General features: G+C 39.6%; 1 protein-coding gene and 1 long non-coding RNA gene across 3 annotated transcripts; both read left to right on the top strand.

Annotated features, from left to right (window-relative positions):
- The first annotated feature begins 7,017 nt into the window (after window positions 1-7,017).
- Window positions 7,018-8,199, top strand: LOC124292688. Its single transcript, XR_006902547.1, has 2 exons — window positions 7,018-7,087; window positions 7,176-8,199. It is a non-coding gene; the product is annotated as an uncharacterized LOC124292688 (long non-coding RNA).
- A 315-nt stretch (window positions 8,200-8,514) lies between these two features.
- LOC107226267 (zinc finger protein 510) lies at window positions 8,515-15,736 on the top strand. Of its 2 annotated transcripts, none has more exons than XM_015667028.2 (3): window positions 8,515-8,835; window positions 11,931-12,502; window positions 13,716-15,736. In XM_015667028.2, the coding sequence occupies exons 2-3, from the start codon at window positions 11,945-11,947 to the stop codon at window positions 14,349-14,351; spliced, it is 1,194 nt and encodes a 397-aa protein (XP_015522514.1). In that variant the 5' UTR covers window positions 8,515-8,835; window positions 11,931-11,944; the 3' UTR covers window positions 14,352-15,736. The 2 variants fall into 2 exon arrangements, with proteins under 2 accessions (XP_015522514.1, XP_046586049.1); XM_046730093.1 differs by lacking the exon at window positions 8,515-8,835 and adding an exon at window positions 10,929-11,366.
- Window positions 15,737-16,376: the final 640 nt, after the last annotated feature.

Here is a 16,376-nt window from a genome sequence, read left to right on the forward strand (position 1 = left end):
TGACGGTACTATTTCAAATTGATGGTAATTATATTGCTGGAAATTTATCTCATCACCAATGTATTTTGTGTTAAATAACGAAGTTGTGAATTTGAGAAATGCTCAAATTAATATACTGAAAAAGTTGACCGTCCAAGTCGTGAGAGTATTACCTCCGTCAATACAAAATGTGATGCTATTTTCGCAATCACAATTTACTCCTTCACTAGGTTCTTGTTGCTTAGAGGTGACTGAAAAACAGGAACCAAGGCAAAGTTTTATCTGCAGTTTCTCATTCTTGATTTGAAATTTCATTTTTTTTGTCTTCTTATCGCAGAGTCAATATGACAATGAACGCTGAAGTCGGCTTATACGATAAGTTCAGTTGATTTGTCCTTACACGCAAATCACAATTAATCTTGCTTGCGGAAATGAAAGCGCATATGTTGACTCGTTCGGGAGGGGGGGATCTCTCCGCGTTATTGTGGATCTACTCATTACTTAACCCCGACATTGTATTTCTGTGCAAACAACCACGTGGCCAGAATCCATAAGTGAGATATGTGGGTAAACAATACGAACCGATAACGGAAAGTGATTTGCTTTTGGCACCGAATTCGTCGGAAGATTGGCCCGACTCGATCAAAGGTACATCGTAGACTTTTGCCTTTTGGCCACGGAAGATATATTTGTAGTTCATGGTGCTTGTAGTGTGAAATCTTTCTTTCCAGTAACCAGATATTTGAAATTGAGCTCAGCTTTGCTCTGTTACGTGAGAAAGCTCTGACCCGTGTTTGACGGCATGTTATTCGAGTAACAAAGTTCCATCCATTTCATACTACAAGGCTTCGTCTTACAAGGCCGCGGAGACTCGGTGGTAAAAGGCTCTCGCTCAAATTTTAGCGCCCCGAGTTTCAGGTTTTGTAAAACTGCCAATCGCCCCGGTACAGATGGCGAGAAGGGACGCTATCAACTCCTGGGGCAAGGCGAGGTTGTCTCCGATTGCTTATTCATGAAAATTCGAACGGACGGTACGACGCACGACGCTACTTTGAAAGAAAGCCCATTTCCTCGAGCACCTTCAGTCTGACTATAGGTATAACGGTTGTCTCACGGCGCTCTATCAGAATCAATTTCAAAGCCTATCTCAACTCGTATCATTGTACAAATCTGAACATCTGCATGTCTGCATTTGCATAACATGCTCCATTCTACTATACCCACCCTGCTTCTCTCACCGTTACGCAACGATTCGATGCACGTGGCAAGGCTCTCACGCTGCAAGGGTGGATGTGGCGCGATGCATGCACCGATAAATATGAGCTTGTTATAAATGTATCCAGGCTTCATGGATCCCTTAACTTGACATGTGGTGAAATTATAGAGATATCGATTTCTCATTGCAATTGGCACGCGCACGGAACGCCACGTTGTCTCGCAAGCTTCGATATACTATGTTATTAATACGTCGTCTCACGGAGAGCCTACGGATGTATTCTCTATGATTACACCATGCAGTAATAGACGCAGTATAGTCAGATCACTTAGACGGGAGAGTCGGCCGTCTCTCGCTTTTACCCGCAACACCTGCACACACTGTATAACACATTAAAGTACGTACTATTAAACTTGTACTACAGGGAGGTGCGTGTTTTTGCTTCAATAAGAACCTCTGGATTCACACAGATCGAATATGCTGAAAAAAGTTTTGGGTAATGAATATGGTATAATAGGAATGAAAGAGGTGAGAAGGACTTTCTAATTTCCTTCACAAAACTTCTTGCAAAATGCTACTCACGGCCCTTTCTGTAAGACAATAATATTTTCATACGTATACGTACAAACATAAGTGTAGTTTTAGCTTTTCTCTTCACATACATGTGACTACGGGATAAATCTGCGTTGTTTGTGATGGATGGATCTGACCATTATCATTCTAGGGGAAAAGTGGAGTCAGTTTTAGTAAAATTGGACCAGTGAAAGCGAGGAAAATAAAGCTTCACTATTGATATTACAGTCATAAACTTCAGCGATCTACGATACAATTTTTAAATTATGCATACAACCGATATCCTTATAATTGGAGCTTCAGTTGCACCAACATAACATAACAAAAAGATAGCAGTTTACTGCTGAGCAATAGTTGCGTCGTTATTACCAATATATTACCTTCAAAACCCTCGCTCGCTATAGCTCGCTCGGAGTCGGTATGCCGAGTATGGCTGATTGTTGTACTCATTCGATCGCTACGTTCGCTCACTCGATTGGATTAGCCTTGCTGTCAGTGGTTTACCGGATATTCGTAAAATGATACAATATAACTGTCTACCTGATAACTGTGCTCGGATGGATCGTAGTGTTTTTTTTTTTCTTATTTTTTGTAGAAACTCTTTAAGGACTACCAAGACGCACCAAAAATTGAAATTAACAAAGTCATACAGTGAGGATGTAGATTTTCTGAATGTCGATTATCCGAATCGTTAATTATCGAAATGAATGAAATAACATTAATAATTTTTGGCGGTTACACTCTTATGCAATTACCGTAGTTGATCATTTTCTCAATTTTCATCAGGACCAAAAGATCGTATCTACCAGCACATACGACCTTTTACCTTTAGTCGATTAATTTATACTTCAGCCTAGAAGTGAAAAAAATACATTTTTGGCAGATATGACCTTGTGGAATTAGTCGACGTAGGATTTGATGGTTGAATCAGTAGCAGAAGGTCGTATCTATCAGTCCGAACGACCTTTGTCTCAAGATTAAACTGATCATTGTTTCACGTCTTGAGCCGACATACGATCAAAAAAAATATACGCACTTTTGCCTTTTTCAACATCAAAACGTGGTAAGATGGCGCTTATGACCTTACGCCAGTAGACGTACAATATGGAGTAATACGTAATTATTCATCGCAAATATTATTCGCGTTTATTTTCCGATTGAAGGCTGTTTTTTCAGATAAAACAATCGTATAAGTACTCATAAATTGAGCAGATACTAATGGAAGGAAGAAATCGCTAAAATTATGCAGGAAAATAGACTTATGTGCGCAACCTACGCTGCGCTAGTCCACGACGTCAAAATCCTCGACGTAAAGAACCTGCAGTGTCAAACCTACTGACCGCTAATCCTGGACGTTCAGAGTACGACGTCGAGGACGCGAAGCGTCGAAACTACGGAGGGTTTAGTCCTCGATATCGAGATACGCCACGTACAGAACCTGGAGCGTGAGTCGTAGACGTGGAGATCCACCAGGTACAGGACCTGGAGTGCCGAACCTACGGAGCGCTGGTTCTGGACATCGAGGTCCACCACGCAGTGGACCTGAAGCGTTAGTCCTGGACGTCGAGATCCACCTTGTAGAGAACCTGAAGTGCCAAAACTTCGAAGCACTTGTGCTGGACGAGCACCTCCAGTAGGATGTAGTAACATAGAGGATCTGAAGCGCTAGTCCTGGAAAATGAGATCCATCAGGTAGAGAACCTGGAACATCAGATCCAAGAGGTTGAGGACCTGATGCTCGAAATCTGCGCTTCTCTCTACTGTACGTTTATTTCCGGACTGAGGAATTCGGTCAACTGATTTTCATTGTCGATGATTATCGATCGTTGACGTTAGAAGAGGAAAAATTTTCGGTAACGTCAAAATTCAATTTCTGGACCTCCGGACATCCGAAATTTTCGCCTTTGAACATCCGGTGCATTAAATATGTGACATGTCGTTTATTGTAATTATTCCTTTGTTGAATTTGTTATGTACAAATGTTCCAAAAAAGGGGTTGTCCGAACTATTTTGAAAGAAATCGAAAAAATTTCATTTGGTACATTTACATGCATGAAAATGTGAGGAAATATATGAACACAGTATTACTAAAGCGGCAGTATAATGCCGTCGCACAAGCACTGAAAACCTAATAAACAACCTAAATTGGTAAATTCAACCAGGATGTAGGTGATTAGCAGAAATAATTTAATTATCAAAATATTCAACACAAGTGACCACAGGTGCTGTCTCTCTCTCTCTCTCTCTCTCTCTCTCTCTCTCTCTCTCTCTCTCTCTCTCTCTCTATCTATGTATCTCTCGGGTGCCATGCCAACTTCTGATTACTAATTACATTATACGATTAGTCTGCATATCATGATATCACACACCTGTTACCAACTAGGAGCTCGCATAGATATCAACAACAGTACAAATACGGTACAGCTTAAGCTTGTGCGCATAAAAAAGAACGCAGATTAGCCGCTCGCTTACGCTGGGCTATTTTAATCTCGCTTCGTTGGTTGAGTGGATGATAATTCGTTTCAGCTTCATTTAACTGTTATGTTTGCTATTTGAGGAAATGGATCTCATCGTACAAACACCATGGGCGCAAGTAGGTACACAAACGTTGTCATCCTCCAGAGTGCGGAAGCGCAGTTTGGGCCGTGACATTGCCGATTATTTGAATTTTTACATCAGACTAATGAAAAGTTCAGGGTGCTAAATTTTGTGATGGAACGAAATGAAAACAAGAATTGTTGAAGATGTACTAAATACCTGCAGGGTATGCACCGTTCAAATGGACAAGGCTGTAAGTTTTGCATGAGGCTGGAAGAAAGGTTTACATTTCAAGGAAATGGAATAGGGCTTATGACGGACGCAGGAATTTAAAAACTCGGGACAATAGCGTATGGGTAGGTAGAAAGAATTAAAATAGAATTGAGTTCGTAAAAAAATGGGGGAATGAAGAGACAGCTATTAATGACAGCAAAGAAACCATTGACACTGTCGAAGTCACCATATAAAGTGGTATCGTCGAAATTAATACATTAATACTGTTTAATAATGCAATCTCAATGTTCCATCATTGTAAATTTATGCCTCGTACTGCATCTTAAGATTTTTTTTTAAATTTCCAGCCATCTACAGATTTGTGGTGGGAAATCCTTGCTATGAATCATAAACATCGAAGTCCCTGCAGAGACAATCACGAATTTAATTCAAATTATACGTTGTGCCGGTTTGATGTAAAAAGCAGCGGGGAAAAAAGTTGACACATTATAACATCATTGACTTTGTTGATAATAATGGATTAATTAGTTTTAAAACAGTAATACAATTTACGATAAAATGACACTAAATAAGAATAATATAAGAATTAAAAGGTGACTTTGCGAAAATTCAGAATATTGATTTAGGCATTTAGAATATTGAAACAGGCACTCCATGTATATAAACACGTATTATGGCTAAGAAGTTTCTTTACGCTTTACTTGTTTGTAAACGAATTTTCGAATTAGCTTAAAATAGTAGAAATAATTTTTCTTACACAAAGTGAGTTGACAAAAGTTCATCCGAAATTTCAAATTATTTTGAGCTCAGAAACCAGCTCCTGCAACCCCCTTTGTGACAGGAATTTAGTTATTATAAACCGATCTCAAAAATGATAGCCACGCACAGGCATCCGGCCCTAAATGGTATAGTGAAATGCAATCGGGAAAATATTGTGAAACACGTATTTCATTTCAGTAAATGGCATAATTTTTACTACAACACCATTAATCAGTTCAGTGTTATAATTGTAACGATTTCTGATATCTCAACTATGCCTCGTTATATCTCCGCATGACGATTTTGGAGCTACAAAAATAGGACAGAATTTTGAACATAGTACGGTTGTGCTATATATGTTGTTTTGCATCTAATGCTATCTACAAGACGAAGATCAAAGATTCAATCGCTGCGTACAGTAGTTTGACAAATATACTCACAACAATTTGTAAAGTAGTTTCATAAGTACTTTGCCTTTACATTCTGTACGCTGATATTTGAAGAATTGTATTTCACAGTTTCATGAAATCAATCTCACGCAGTTGCAGTAGTTATTGCATGAAACGCGGCTGACCCGCAAGAATATTGGTTCGGACGTTGCATATACCGCGCATTTCAATTTAATTAGCACTCCGGCGGTACGGCCGTATTTTATTTTAAGCTCTTGGCTAGTATTCGGTGCGTAATCCTCACCATTACTTGATTGAAGAACTCAACCAGCTCCGAGAAATTGAGTAGACCACTCATACATGCATATGGCTCGAAGCCCGGAGGGAGGATTCCTCGCTAGTTGCGTAATCAAATTGTATGTCACTACATTTGTGTTCATGTTTTGCAATTCCAATAATGACGTGTTCGGCATCACTTACCTCGTTTAAGTAAATGCGAATCTCAAGCGATTCTCTTGTTTTCTATTGAACACTTAAAGATGAGAAGTAGGTTTACCCGATTTGACATCCTACTGCTGAAATCAGTCTTAATATGTAACTATATTTAACGTGAAACAACTTTCAAAGATTTGAGAATTCGCCGATATCGAGGAATATATCGTTTTCCAGATATCGTACGTATTTCGAAAGCTGTTTCAAACTGGCGCAGAATCAATGTGATCATCGTTACATTTCTAATTTTACCATAATTTTTTGACATTTGTTGACAATAAGGTACTATTTTACGTCGAACGGAATGACAGCTAAACAACTGAAGTACGATTCCATCATTGTCATAGCGAATTTCAAAACTGCACGCAGAACAGTGGTCTCTTGATTCTCGGCAGATATTTTGGTTGGAAAAAAAGATAATAACGAAATATATGTCATGGAATAGAAATGAAAATACGATAAGGAGTGTGCATACCGCAACATGTTGTACGTGAAGTAACTGGCACAATTAATCAACGACACCTGCCAGGTACAGAAACGAAAACATTTGCGTATTCGTATAATAATTTCATAAAACTCTCGCTCTTTGCGCATCGTATCAATTACGTCAGTAGAACAGTAGAAAATTTGTAAGTTTTATTGTTAGTAGCAGTGTGCGGCAATAATATACGTGTCGTACGGGTGTTTCACCCTTCCAGCGTATCTATTATCCGTACTCATTTAATTAACACGCATTATAGGTAGGTCCAAACGAATCACGCATGTGCACGCCTCCCGACGTAGAGTTGTTCGCCATTTGGCCATCGCTTTTTAGGGCGCCCTAGTGCCGCTAGACTTGCGCATTGAACTCGAAAGGGCGTACAACTATTTGGTTCTTAGCACCTGGGAGCTTCAGTTTCAATTAATTGTAAGTTATAGAATATGCTAAAGCAGCGTAAAATCACATCAATTTCATTTGTTTGAACGTTTAAAAGCGACGTCCGAATTTATTGCAGATAATCCGCACTCCGTGGTCGAAAAAATTTGGTGTTCCAGTCATTGCGATGTCACAGATCGAAATATCTTCGAAAGAAGATCAAAGCGTCGCCAGTGTTTAAAAGTATCCTTACCATTCATTACCTTCAGTTGATAATTGTTCAAACTCGAACAATATTTGTTTCGAGATATTGCTCAAGCAACACTTTCATTCTGCATTCTGCACTGACAAAGGCCATAGGAGACATCCTTTACTGACGATATGTTTTCGTCTCGAAATTTTCAGTGATCAGGCTCTTGTCAAACATGAAATTGTAACTTGTCTAGTTTTGGTAAACGTGGAATACCGCTCAATAAGGGATAAGAGCTATGAAGCCATTGGAAAGCAGAAACATGATATTAAGCGTATGTCAACGGTCATCATATCGATTTTGTAACACTGTACGAGTTCATGGTGTAGAAATTTCACAGTTTTCAATCTCGATTTCAATCTACAAGCTTTCAACTGATCACCGTTAATTGATGATGAGCTATCGGGTTAGAGAAACAAATAGCCTTTTTCAAATTCATCCACATTATTATTCATCCAGTTTCCGCAGTATAAATAGAAGTGAGAATTGGAATTCTGTCCAAAACCGGAATACATAAGCCCAGATAATCAAGAAAAATTTAGTCATTCTCGGACATCTTCAATACGTCTTGAAGATGTCTTATGCGCCGATCTAGTTCAAAACAACTTCAGGACGCTGATATCTAAATAAAAATGAGGTCGTATATACGCGCATGCTGTGGTAATATCAAGGAACATGGCTTCCAAAAACGAGACAGGAGCTGGATGTTATCCTCAATTCCGACTAATGTCAGCAAACGATATGCTGCATCCTAGTAACAATGATAGTTGTCAAAGTTTTTTCTCTCTTTGACACATTCCGTTTATTAGTTGGAATTTATACCACCAGTAGATAGATTACTCAATGGTCAGAGCAAAACTGATGCTAATGACTCACCCATCTATAAGTTACTGCCGTACACGTAGCGCAGACTTAAGACTACTGAAAACTGTCACAAACATGAAGAAATGACGTTATATGAATGTTAAAATAAAAATCTTCTACTTCTAGAAACATCTCCTTTGTCTACAGTTAACGATTCTCGTCCAATTATTATTATAAAGTATTGGAGACAAAGAATGGATTCAAATTCCTTAAGCCTGCGGTGAATGTGAGGTGATTGTGAGACCCCGGATTTTCCAATCACTTCTGCCGGTTTTTTTTTCCATAAAAGTCAACGTGGGGGGATTTCGAGAGTTGGTCGGGGTTCGGTGCCGAGTGCTCACGGCCCTGGGTAGCGTTTCGGTTCGGACGATCGCCGCCGTTCGAGTTGACTTGTGTGTTGGATACCTAGCGGCACGGCGCAGCGCACAGCGCAGTAGCACACTTTCTTCGGGCGGCAGAAAGTGAGTGACGGGTGGTAGTAGGCAAACGGTAGACTCTCTCCCTCGCCGCCGCATCCCGAGGTCTCCCGTGGTATTCACCCGTGGTCGTTTAACAATCCCCGGGACCGTCCTGTCGCAAAGCTCGTTTACTCCTCGTTTGCACCTGGGGCTGGCCCGGCTGGCCTGCTCCCCTCGATCAGACCGAAACCATCGCAGCTGGCAGCGGGAGCGGCCAGAGAATAACGGTGAGTCACGTAGACTATACATATAGGCGCGCGTCTGGAGGATGCGTTAGACCGTTGACCACGGATCTTGCGGCTTATGTAGTGAGGCTGTGGATTTCTCCTACTTCTCGCTGCCTACCGTACCACCGATATTCAACTTCTCCTACACTCAGGGTCGTCCGAGTGTTGCGTGCGTACGCGGGCTTCTCCATGTACATGCATACATACATATTAAACATTTCAAGGCCTCCTGAGACACCTCATCCTTTTCGATGATTCGCTGATACTGACAACGATCGCTGATTTGCCACCGTGATGCACGTGTGACCAGAACGTGGTGTACATGGGACTTTATTTGATTTGGAGCGCCCTGCTTTCAGACCTTGCTCTTCCATTTTATGTCGACTACGTCTTCGTCGCGCCTTAAATCTAATATTCAGACTCCCGAAGCGACTTTTGTGTTGGTTTGCGATCTTGAGTAAGACAGTTGCGATTGGTTATCATTTTCGTAAGTTCAGACGGAGACGTGGTCTTTATAGCTATTTTCGCTGAGCATAGACTGTTTGCTTTATCCAATGGCGCCAAGCACTATTTCACTGTTACGGAGGCAGTTGTACGTATTTAGAACAACTGATTATCCGCTTCCCTGCCTATTGAAATCCGTCATCGAGTGCGATATTGACTAAACTTTAGTGCGGATATTCTACTTATGATACTATATTTTCACTGTAATTCTGTCACCGATTTTACACAGCAGAATCCGGTGCCGCTAGGATTCTATCGATATTCCACAGAAACTGATAGCAAATCATCATCAGACGGTATATTTAGATTTTAATCGATAATCCTTTCTTTCGCGTGAAATACAACTCGTCATTGAACTCTTGTGCCACTACATAGACACTTAGTTGCGTCATCTTCCATTTGAAATTGAAAGACAACAGCACATACTTGACAGGATTTATATCATAACTTCAGTATTTGTAGAATCCTAATGTTATCTACACAGTACTAAAGTAATATTGCTATGAGTTTGATCATCCATGTTCTGCGATAACAACCTGCGAGATTGACAGTCACATTTAATACATGTAGAGGTACATTTCATCGTTCGCAAATCTTTTTCAAATATTTTCTATTTTCAACATAATCTTGGATATAAGTTTCTTTGTAACGCTTTTTAATAATTATAATGTCAATAGTCTTTTTGTATCACGTAAGCAGGATCTTGCGACCATCTGTAGTTGTATACAGGTGGCGTTACGTAGTGTTTCAAAATAAATTGGACATTCATCTCTCCACGTGTATGAATATCTGTATGCTAGGAAGAACGACTCATCGCCATCATATCGATGCTGTATGAAAATTATATTCTGTCGATGAATCGTATGTTTTAAAAATATTCACACCATTCAACATCCGTCAAGCAAATAAATATTGAATTATCTTTAGAGTGATTTAACTTCCAATTGTTTGACATTTGTTCTAGCGACGATAGTTCATATTGGATTTCATATGTATTTTAGTATTATTTACGAGTAGTCGTGGAAAAAAGACAGTAATTTTTTTAATGAAATTGGAATCCACTACATAAAACTATTAGTTATGTTATTCCAACTATTATTCCTGATAATTTTTAATTAACTTGTAAATGATGTAGTTCATCACCTAATTCAATGGTCACTATTTGTCATACCGTATAACATACCAGTTCTTAGCAACCAAGGAAAATTACACGTATTTAGACTCATACACGCTTAAGCATCACTGAAGCAAAGAGCTGTACGTAGCGCCATTCTACATGCAATGTCAAATAGAAATATTCAAAAACTTTATGTTTTACTCAAGAATAATGGCAGAAAATTCATTCCAGTGATAAGTGTTATTCAATTACAAAAATACATTTCTTGGCTTTATTGTAAACGTCATTTCATGTACAACGGCCCTACTTACAGCTTTTTCGCTTCAGTGATGCGTAAGCGTGAATAATATGGTCAAAATTAGTGAAATTTGACTCGGTCAGTAAAGACTAACTATGGCATCCACTTCATGTAGGTTAAAGTTGTGATCCATGCCCATAAAACATGTGAAAATGCGACCTGTATGTTTCTTACCTGCGCAGAAACAAATTTCGTCATGGATAATTCATATACAACTAAAAAACAGATTTAATAATTAGAAGTCATTGGGGGCGTCGCGTCGCGCCGATGGAAAGTGAGGATTGGGAATTGAGTTATAGAATAGAAGAAGAAAATGGGTAAAGATTTTCTTCTCACATGTACTCCCTGGTCATAAAGTTTATTTTATATATCTTCGCCGCCTACTTTCGTTTTTATCAACAAATTGCAATGGGTAACCACACGCGCTTTCGAAAGGTGTAGACATGAGTTGCTTTCCAACGAATCTAATTCCACAATCTGTTGGTAAGCGTTTTTTGCCGATCGGTTAACACGAACCTTAAGAATCTCGATTTAGGACAATATGGACACCATTCGCAGTTCAAATATTACTGGAACAGGACGGCCACTCGTCTAGAAAACTTGGAAAACCGGGTAATGTCAAGAAAACGTTTGCGATGGGAAAGTCAAAAAAATGTATTGGAATTTTAGCTTCATTTTGGCCAGAGAAACAGGGAAAAGTCGAGGAATTATGAAAACCTAATTCAGTTAGGATGGTATAAAACCCAATAACCCATGTTGTTGTTTGAGGGAGTTTTTTGGTTCTCTCCGGCATTCCGAATGTACGACACAATTATCAATGATTTTCATCAATAAACTGATTCTGGTACTTTATACCTCTTTAAGGTATGTTTTGCTGAATATCGAATAGAAATAGACCAAAATTGGCTATTTTATATAGCACATACCTATATCAATTGTTTCAATTCCTTTTATGCTACGAGGATGAAATGGTACTCATTAATACGGGTTTTCGTATTACATGTCGATAATGAAAATGTAGTGAATAAAAATCGATGTAGATATTTCTACAGTATCCTTATATTTTACTTGAGTTTTCCCGTTGTTTTTTCTCTTATTGCAAAAAATTGAGTGGGTTAATTGAGTCAGGAAAAATTATGGCCACCCTTCAATTTATCTGCATCATTTATTTTACAGTCGAGAAGAAGAAGATGACAATGAGCGCGACGGATTCGGAGAAGATAAAACTCGGCGGCTCTTCCGCCATCCATGTCGGTCCGATCGTGACGAGTGGATCCAACGAGACGATCTCGATCGTGATTCCACTGTCGGCTCAGGTCTCGACGTTGGCCAGCCAAGTGACAACGGAGGAGGCGCGTTCCAGTGCCTGCAACGATTGTGGCAAGGATTATCCGGCCACTGCAACTGCCCCAGGACGATCCCGACCAGCCGACAACTCGAAGGGATGCCCTTTTCCCACCTGCAGTCGTTACGGCAGGGCCTTCTCCAGGGCGCACGACCTCAAGCGCCACATAGCTCGGCATGAGGCGAAGAAAGAGAGGCTTTCGGACACCGTCAACGTCCGCGTTCATCGCTGTTCAACCTGCGGCGAACATTTTCTCAGCGACGCTGTACTGCAGAAACACTCACAGATCCACGACAGGACGATTCAACGCGAGGAGGAATCGCAGAATTTTCTTTGTCATATTTGCAAGAAGAGATATGGCCACGAAAAGAAACTCAAGGTTCATCTGGCAACGCATGATAAGGTATTGCAATTAAGTGTAGATTCTGGGTTAAAAAAATGTTTTTTCTTTTAATATACTTGGCGTGAGGCTCAACTGAGTCTTTTCATTAGAAACGAAAGCAGGCAGGATATGTATTTTGCAATTGGGCTTGATTAAATTTTAAGAAACGTTCTTTATGTGTCGTTGAACTGTCGGCATCGGTTATGGAATTTTAAAATAATCCAAATGCTTCGTGTCTGCATGATGTCATGATTGAAAATAATCTCTAGTAACATTAGCGTGGTCTTGATTTGCGGATTATATAATACATTTTTTCATCGCGACTTACCAAAACCTATTGCAAGTAATTGAAAACATTCGTCTTTAAAATTAAAATTTGAAGCACTTATATTAGTGGTTAAAACATTTTTCCCCCGGATGGCCGACTTCTGTATTTTACACTGAATACAGAATGTCGCAAGAAATTCAAATGAAAATTACGTTGAATCTGTCGGACTTAAACACACAAGCTCACAGGAAGATGATTGACGGACGATTTAATATCTGTACATATATTGTCGATATTAACGAGAAATTTAGGTTCAATAATTTCCATAAAGTGATTACTATTCAAATTGTATTACCATTTCATCCACGAGTCGCCTGATACGATTAACACTTTCAACTGATGCCGATTGGATGTGTACTTTGAAACTTGTATATTGATGCAAAGATTCTAAACGCGCATGGGGGCTTTATAAATATCGTGAAGTTTATGTACGATCCGCTTTTAATATCGAAGCTTCATACATCCAGATGGGGTGATGACACACAAAAATAGATTTGATGGATGTACAAGGGATTTATTTGACTGGAAAAAAAAAAAATTGGTCCTGATTCACGTTTCAGAACAATCTTTATTTCGCAATTACAGAATTATATGAAATGCAGTAAATTATAATAACGCGAAACATATTCATATTTTAAAAACTTGACTATTTCAAAATCAATGATTTATTCATAATGATGAACCTACAGAATAGTGATTTTCACCCCGCAATGTTTCAAACCACTGATCCACTTGTTTCTATCAGAATATGATACATATTGTCAAATACTCTTTAGGTTAAATTCAAACTTTTAATCTTGACGAAGAACTTACAAATAAAGTAATTAATAGTTTGTGATTTAAACAACGAGAACATGATTGTGGTGGGTATCTAATAAGTGAGAAATGATCATACTTTTATTCTAGAAATCAATTTCCACGATGTGCGCTCTATGCGGTCTGAGGTTTGAAGACGACGGTCAATTGCAGACGCACATGAAGGAGCACACAAGCTGCGGCCTCCTTGGAGCACAGACTTCTTTGGGAAGCATCAGGTCACTACCTCAGATCGATAATACGGAGGAGGAGTTTTTCACGAATGAGGAACACCTTGACAAGGTTCAAGGGAAGACGTTCGCGGCTTCGGAGCAGCCCGCGATCGCGGACGTTGACAAAAACGCGAACAACAACGCACCTGACAAAATCCGTTGCGACTATTGCTGGAAGACGTTCAAGTCAAAATGGACGTTGAACTCGCATGTCGCTGCCCACGAGGGCAGGTTCCAATTCGATTGCGATCAATGCGGCAAAAGGTTTGTCCGTAAGAGCCACTTCGAGGGTCACAGGCGGTCACACGAAGCCGCACGACCGTACGCCTGCGAGATATGCGGGAGCACCTTCAAGCAGGCGAAGCATCGCAGGGAGCACATCAAGAGGAAACATCCTGGAACTCGGAATGCCGTCCAGAATCTCTTGGACAGTATCAGCGCTTGCGTTTCTGAGGAGTCCTCGATCGACCAACCCAAGTTCACTCTTCTCGTTCCTGTAGAGTTCAACCCATGAGTTCTGCAATCTTGTTACACCATTCGTTTGCCAAAAGATTGCCGAAGAGTGTAGAGGAAAACTTATGCCAACATTAATTGTTGATACCATTGTTCCGATTTCGGTGTGTGGAGACGTGGTACCATCAATTTTTTGTTAATAGGTCGAGGAATAGTATACAGTGCTACAAATGCGGAAAGTGGGCTATTTTCGTTGAATTTGAGGTCTGCAGCGTGGGCTGAAGGCGTGCTGCTATCGCACGAGTATTGTATGAACGCAGCATGAGCCTAGGTGTGCACTGCCAGTAATCACACGAATCAGATATCGTCTACCCGTACTCGTGACACACGCTATTTATTGTATATATATAATTTCCGTGAAGGAAAGTTTCATTTGAGAAGCACTGAAGGCGCAACTCACAGCGCGTCAAATTGAGGCTAATTAACTTATGCTCAAGATACAGTGCGGAAAATTCAGTTACTGCAATTACGCATGCGCAAAAACTACTCTAGTGTGGACAATAGAACATTTCAGCTGTGCGCGCGCCAAAGCTGTTTTTCCGAATTGTTTGAGAATGGGGCACTTTACGCACGCTCCTTAGATTTCGAAAATTGAACTTTCCGAGCACGTTTCAAAGTAATATTTATCAGTACAAAACAGTATCTAGACAGGTTGTAATACCTTTTTTTCTACCACCTTGTTCACGATTTTTCAAATCGTTCTCATCATGACTAGATATGGTAGATGTTATAGTGAATAGCAATTTCAATACACTCATTGTAGTACCTACCTACACGGTAATTAAATGTTGTTTTTGTCTACTTTAACTGGTTGCTTACTGGCTCCATTACTCTACTTTAAACGTAACAATACACATTGGAAAGGAATATTTAAAACGAACTGACGTGCCTTTAGGATTTTTTTAATCATCGTCTTTCACCTCGGTAGTTGCATATTCTTTCGATGGACGATCACCTTTCCTGCTGCTGCCTGTTATTCTTAGTAGTCAGAGTATAGACAATTCCAAGGAATCTAATTACATGCCAGTTCAATTTGAAGTTATCTACTTTACAATTGTTTTCAACAAAGGAAATTTAAACAGAAAATAAGCAGGAGTATCATATATTACTATTGAAAATGACAATTGAATATACCTGTAAAACTATAATCGAAAAATGCCTTTAGGACACGATAGTTCTTTATAATATACCATGTGTCAAGATTTTGTACATAGCCATATTACAGAAAATTTCTAACGACAGAAGAATGTACGATCAATGCTGTTAATGTTATAAATCAGTTATTCTCGCAGTGTAGAAAATGTATTGTGGTTACAATTTATGCCTGTATAAACCAAAAACGTCGGTGATTGTACAATTACTTGAATACAGTAATTAAAAAGATCACAGGTACATGTGGATTGATTATGCTATGAATTATGAAGCATGGTCGTTGATGTTGCACTGAAGGTTTTGGGAATGTGGCAATTGTCTGATGTATTGTTCGATTGTGTGTTTTACTGCACATATTTGAGAATTCGTATAGTTAAGGGTTTGCGACATAAATTGAGATACTTGTACTCACAGACCGAGACAAGTACCGTTTCCAAATGCCGACTACGAGTTACAGTTACTTAGCAATACCAAGAGATCAGTGAATTCAAGTCGACATTGTGTTGTTTTATCGGCAGAGATAAATTCTATCGTGTTGATCTGTGGAAACTGCGCATCTGTGACAAGGGACGCTAATAATAATAAGGAAGTGTCGATTTGTTGTCTAGTGCACTTTTTAGAAAATGATCAAAGGCTTGTATGATCGAAAGTATTTATCACGAATGGGGATATCCCAGTCTGGAAGCACACTTTAAGGGTTAGAATCATGATTCTTTTCATGAATCAACTAGCCGCCGGCTTGTATTTGCGGTCAGCTTTGTTTTTCCAGCTAGTGCAAGCCTGGCAGTAAAAAGGTATGATAACAATAATAAGCACCTTCTTAGAGTAATAACAAATAACACTTGTCACACCGCACAGAGTTGGGAAGCCTCTC

The sequence above is a fragment of the Neodiprion lecontei genome, chromosome 2 (assembly GCF_021901455.1).
Source record: "Neodiprion lecontei isolate iyNeoLeco1 chromosome 2, iyNeoLeco1.1, whole genome shotgun sequence".
NCBI lineage: Eukaryota > Metazoa > Arthropoda > Insecta > Hymenoptera > Diprionidae > Neodiprion > Neodiprion lecontei.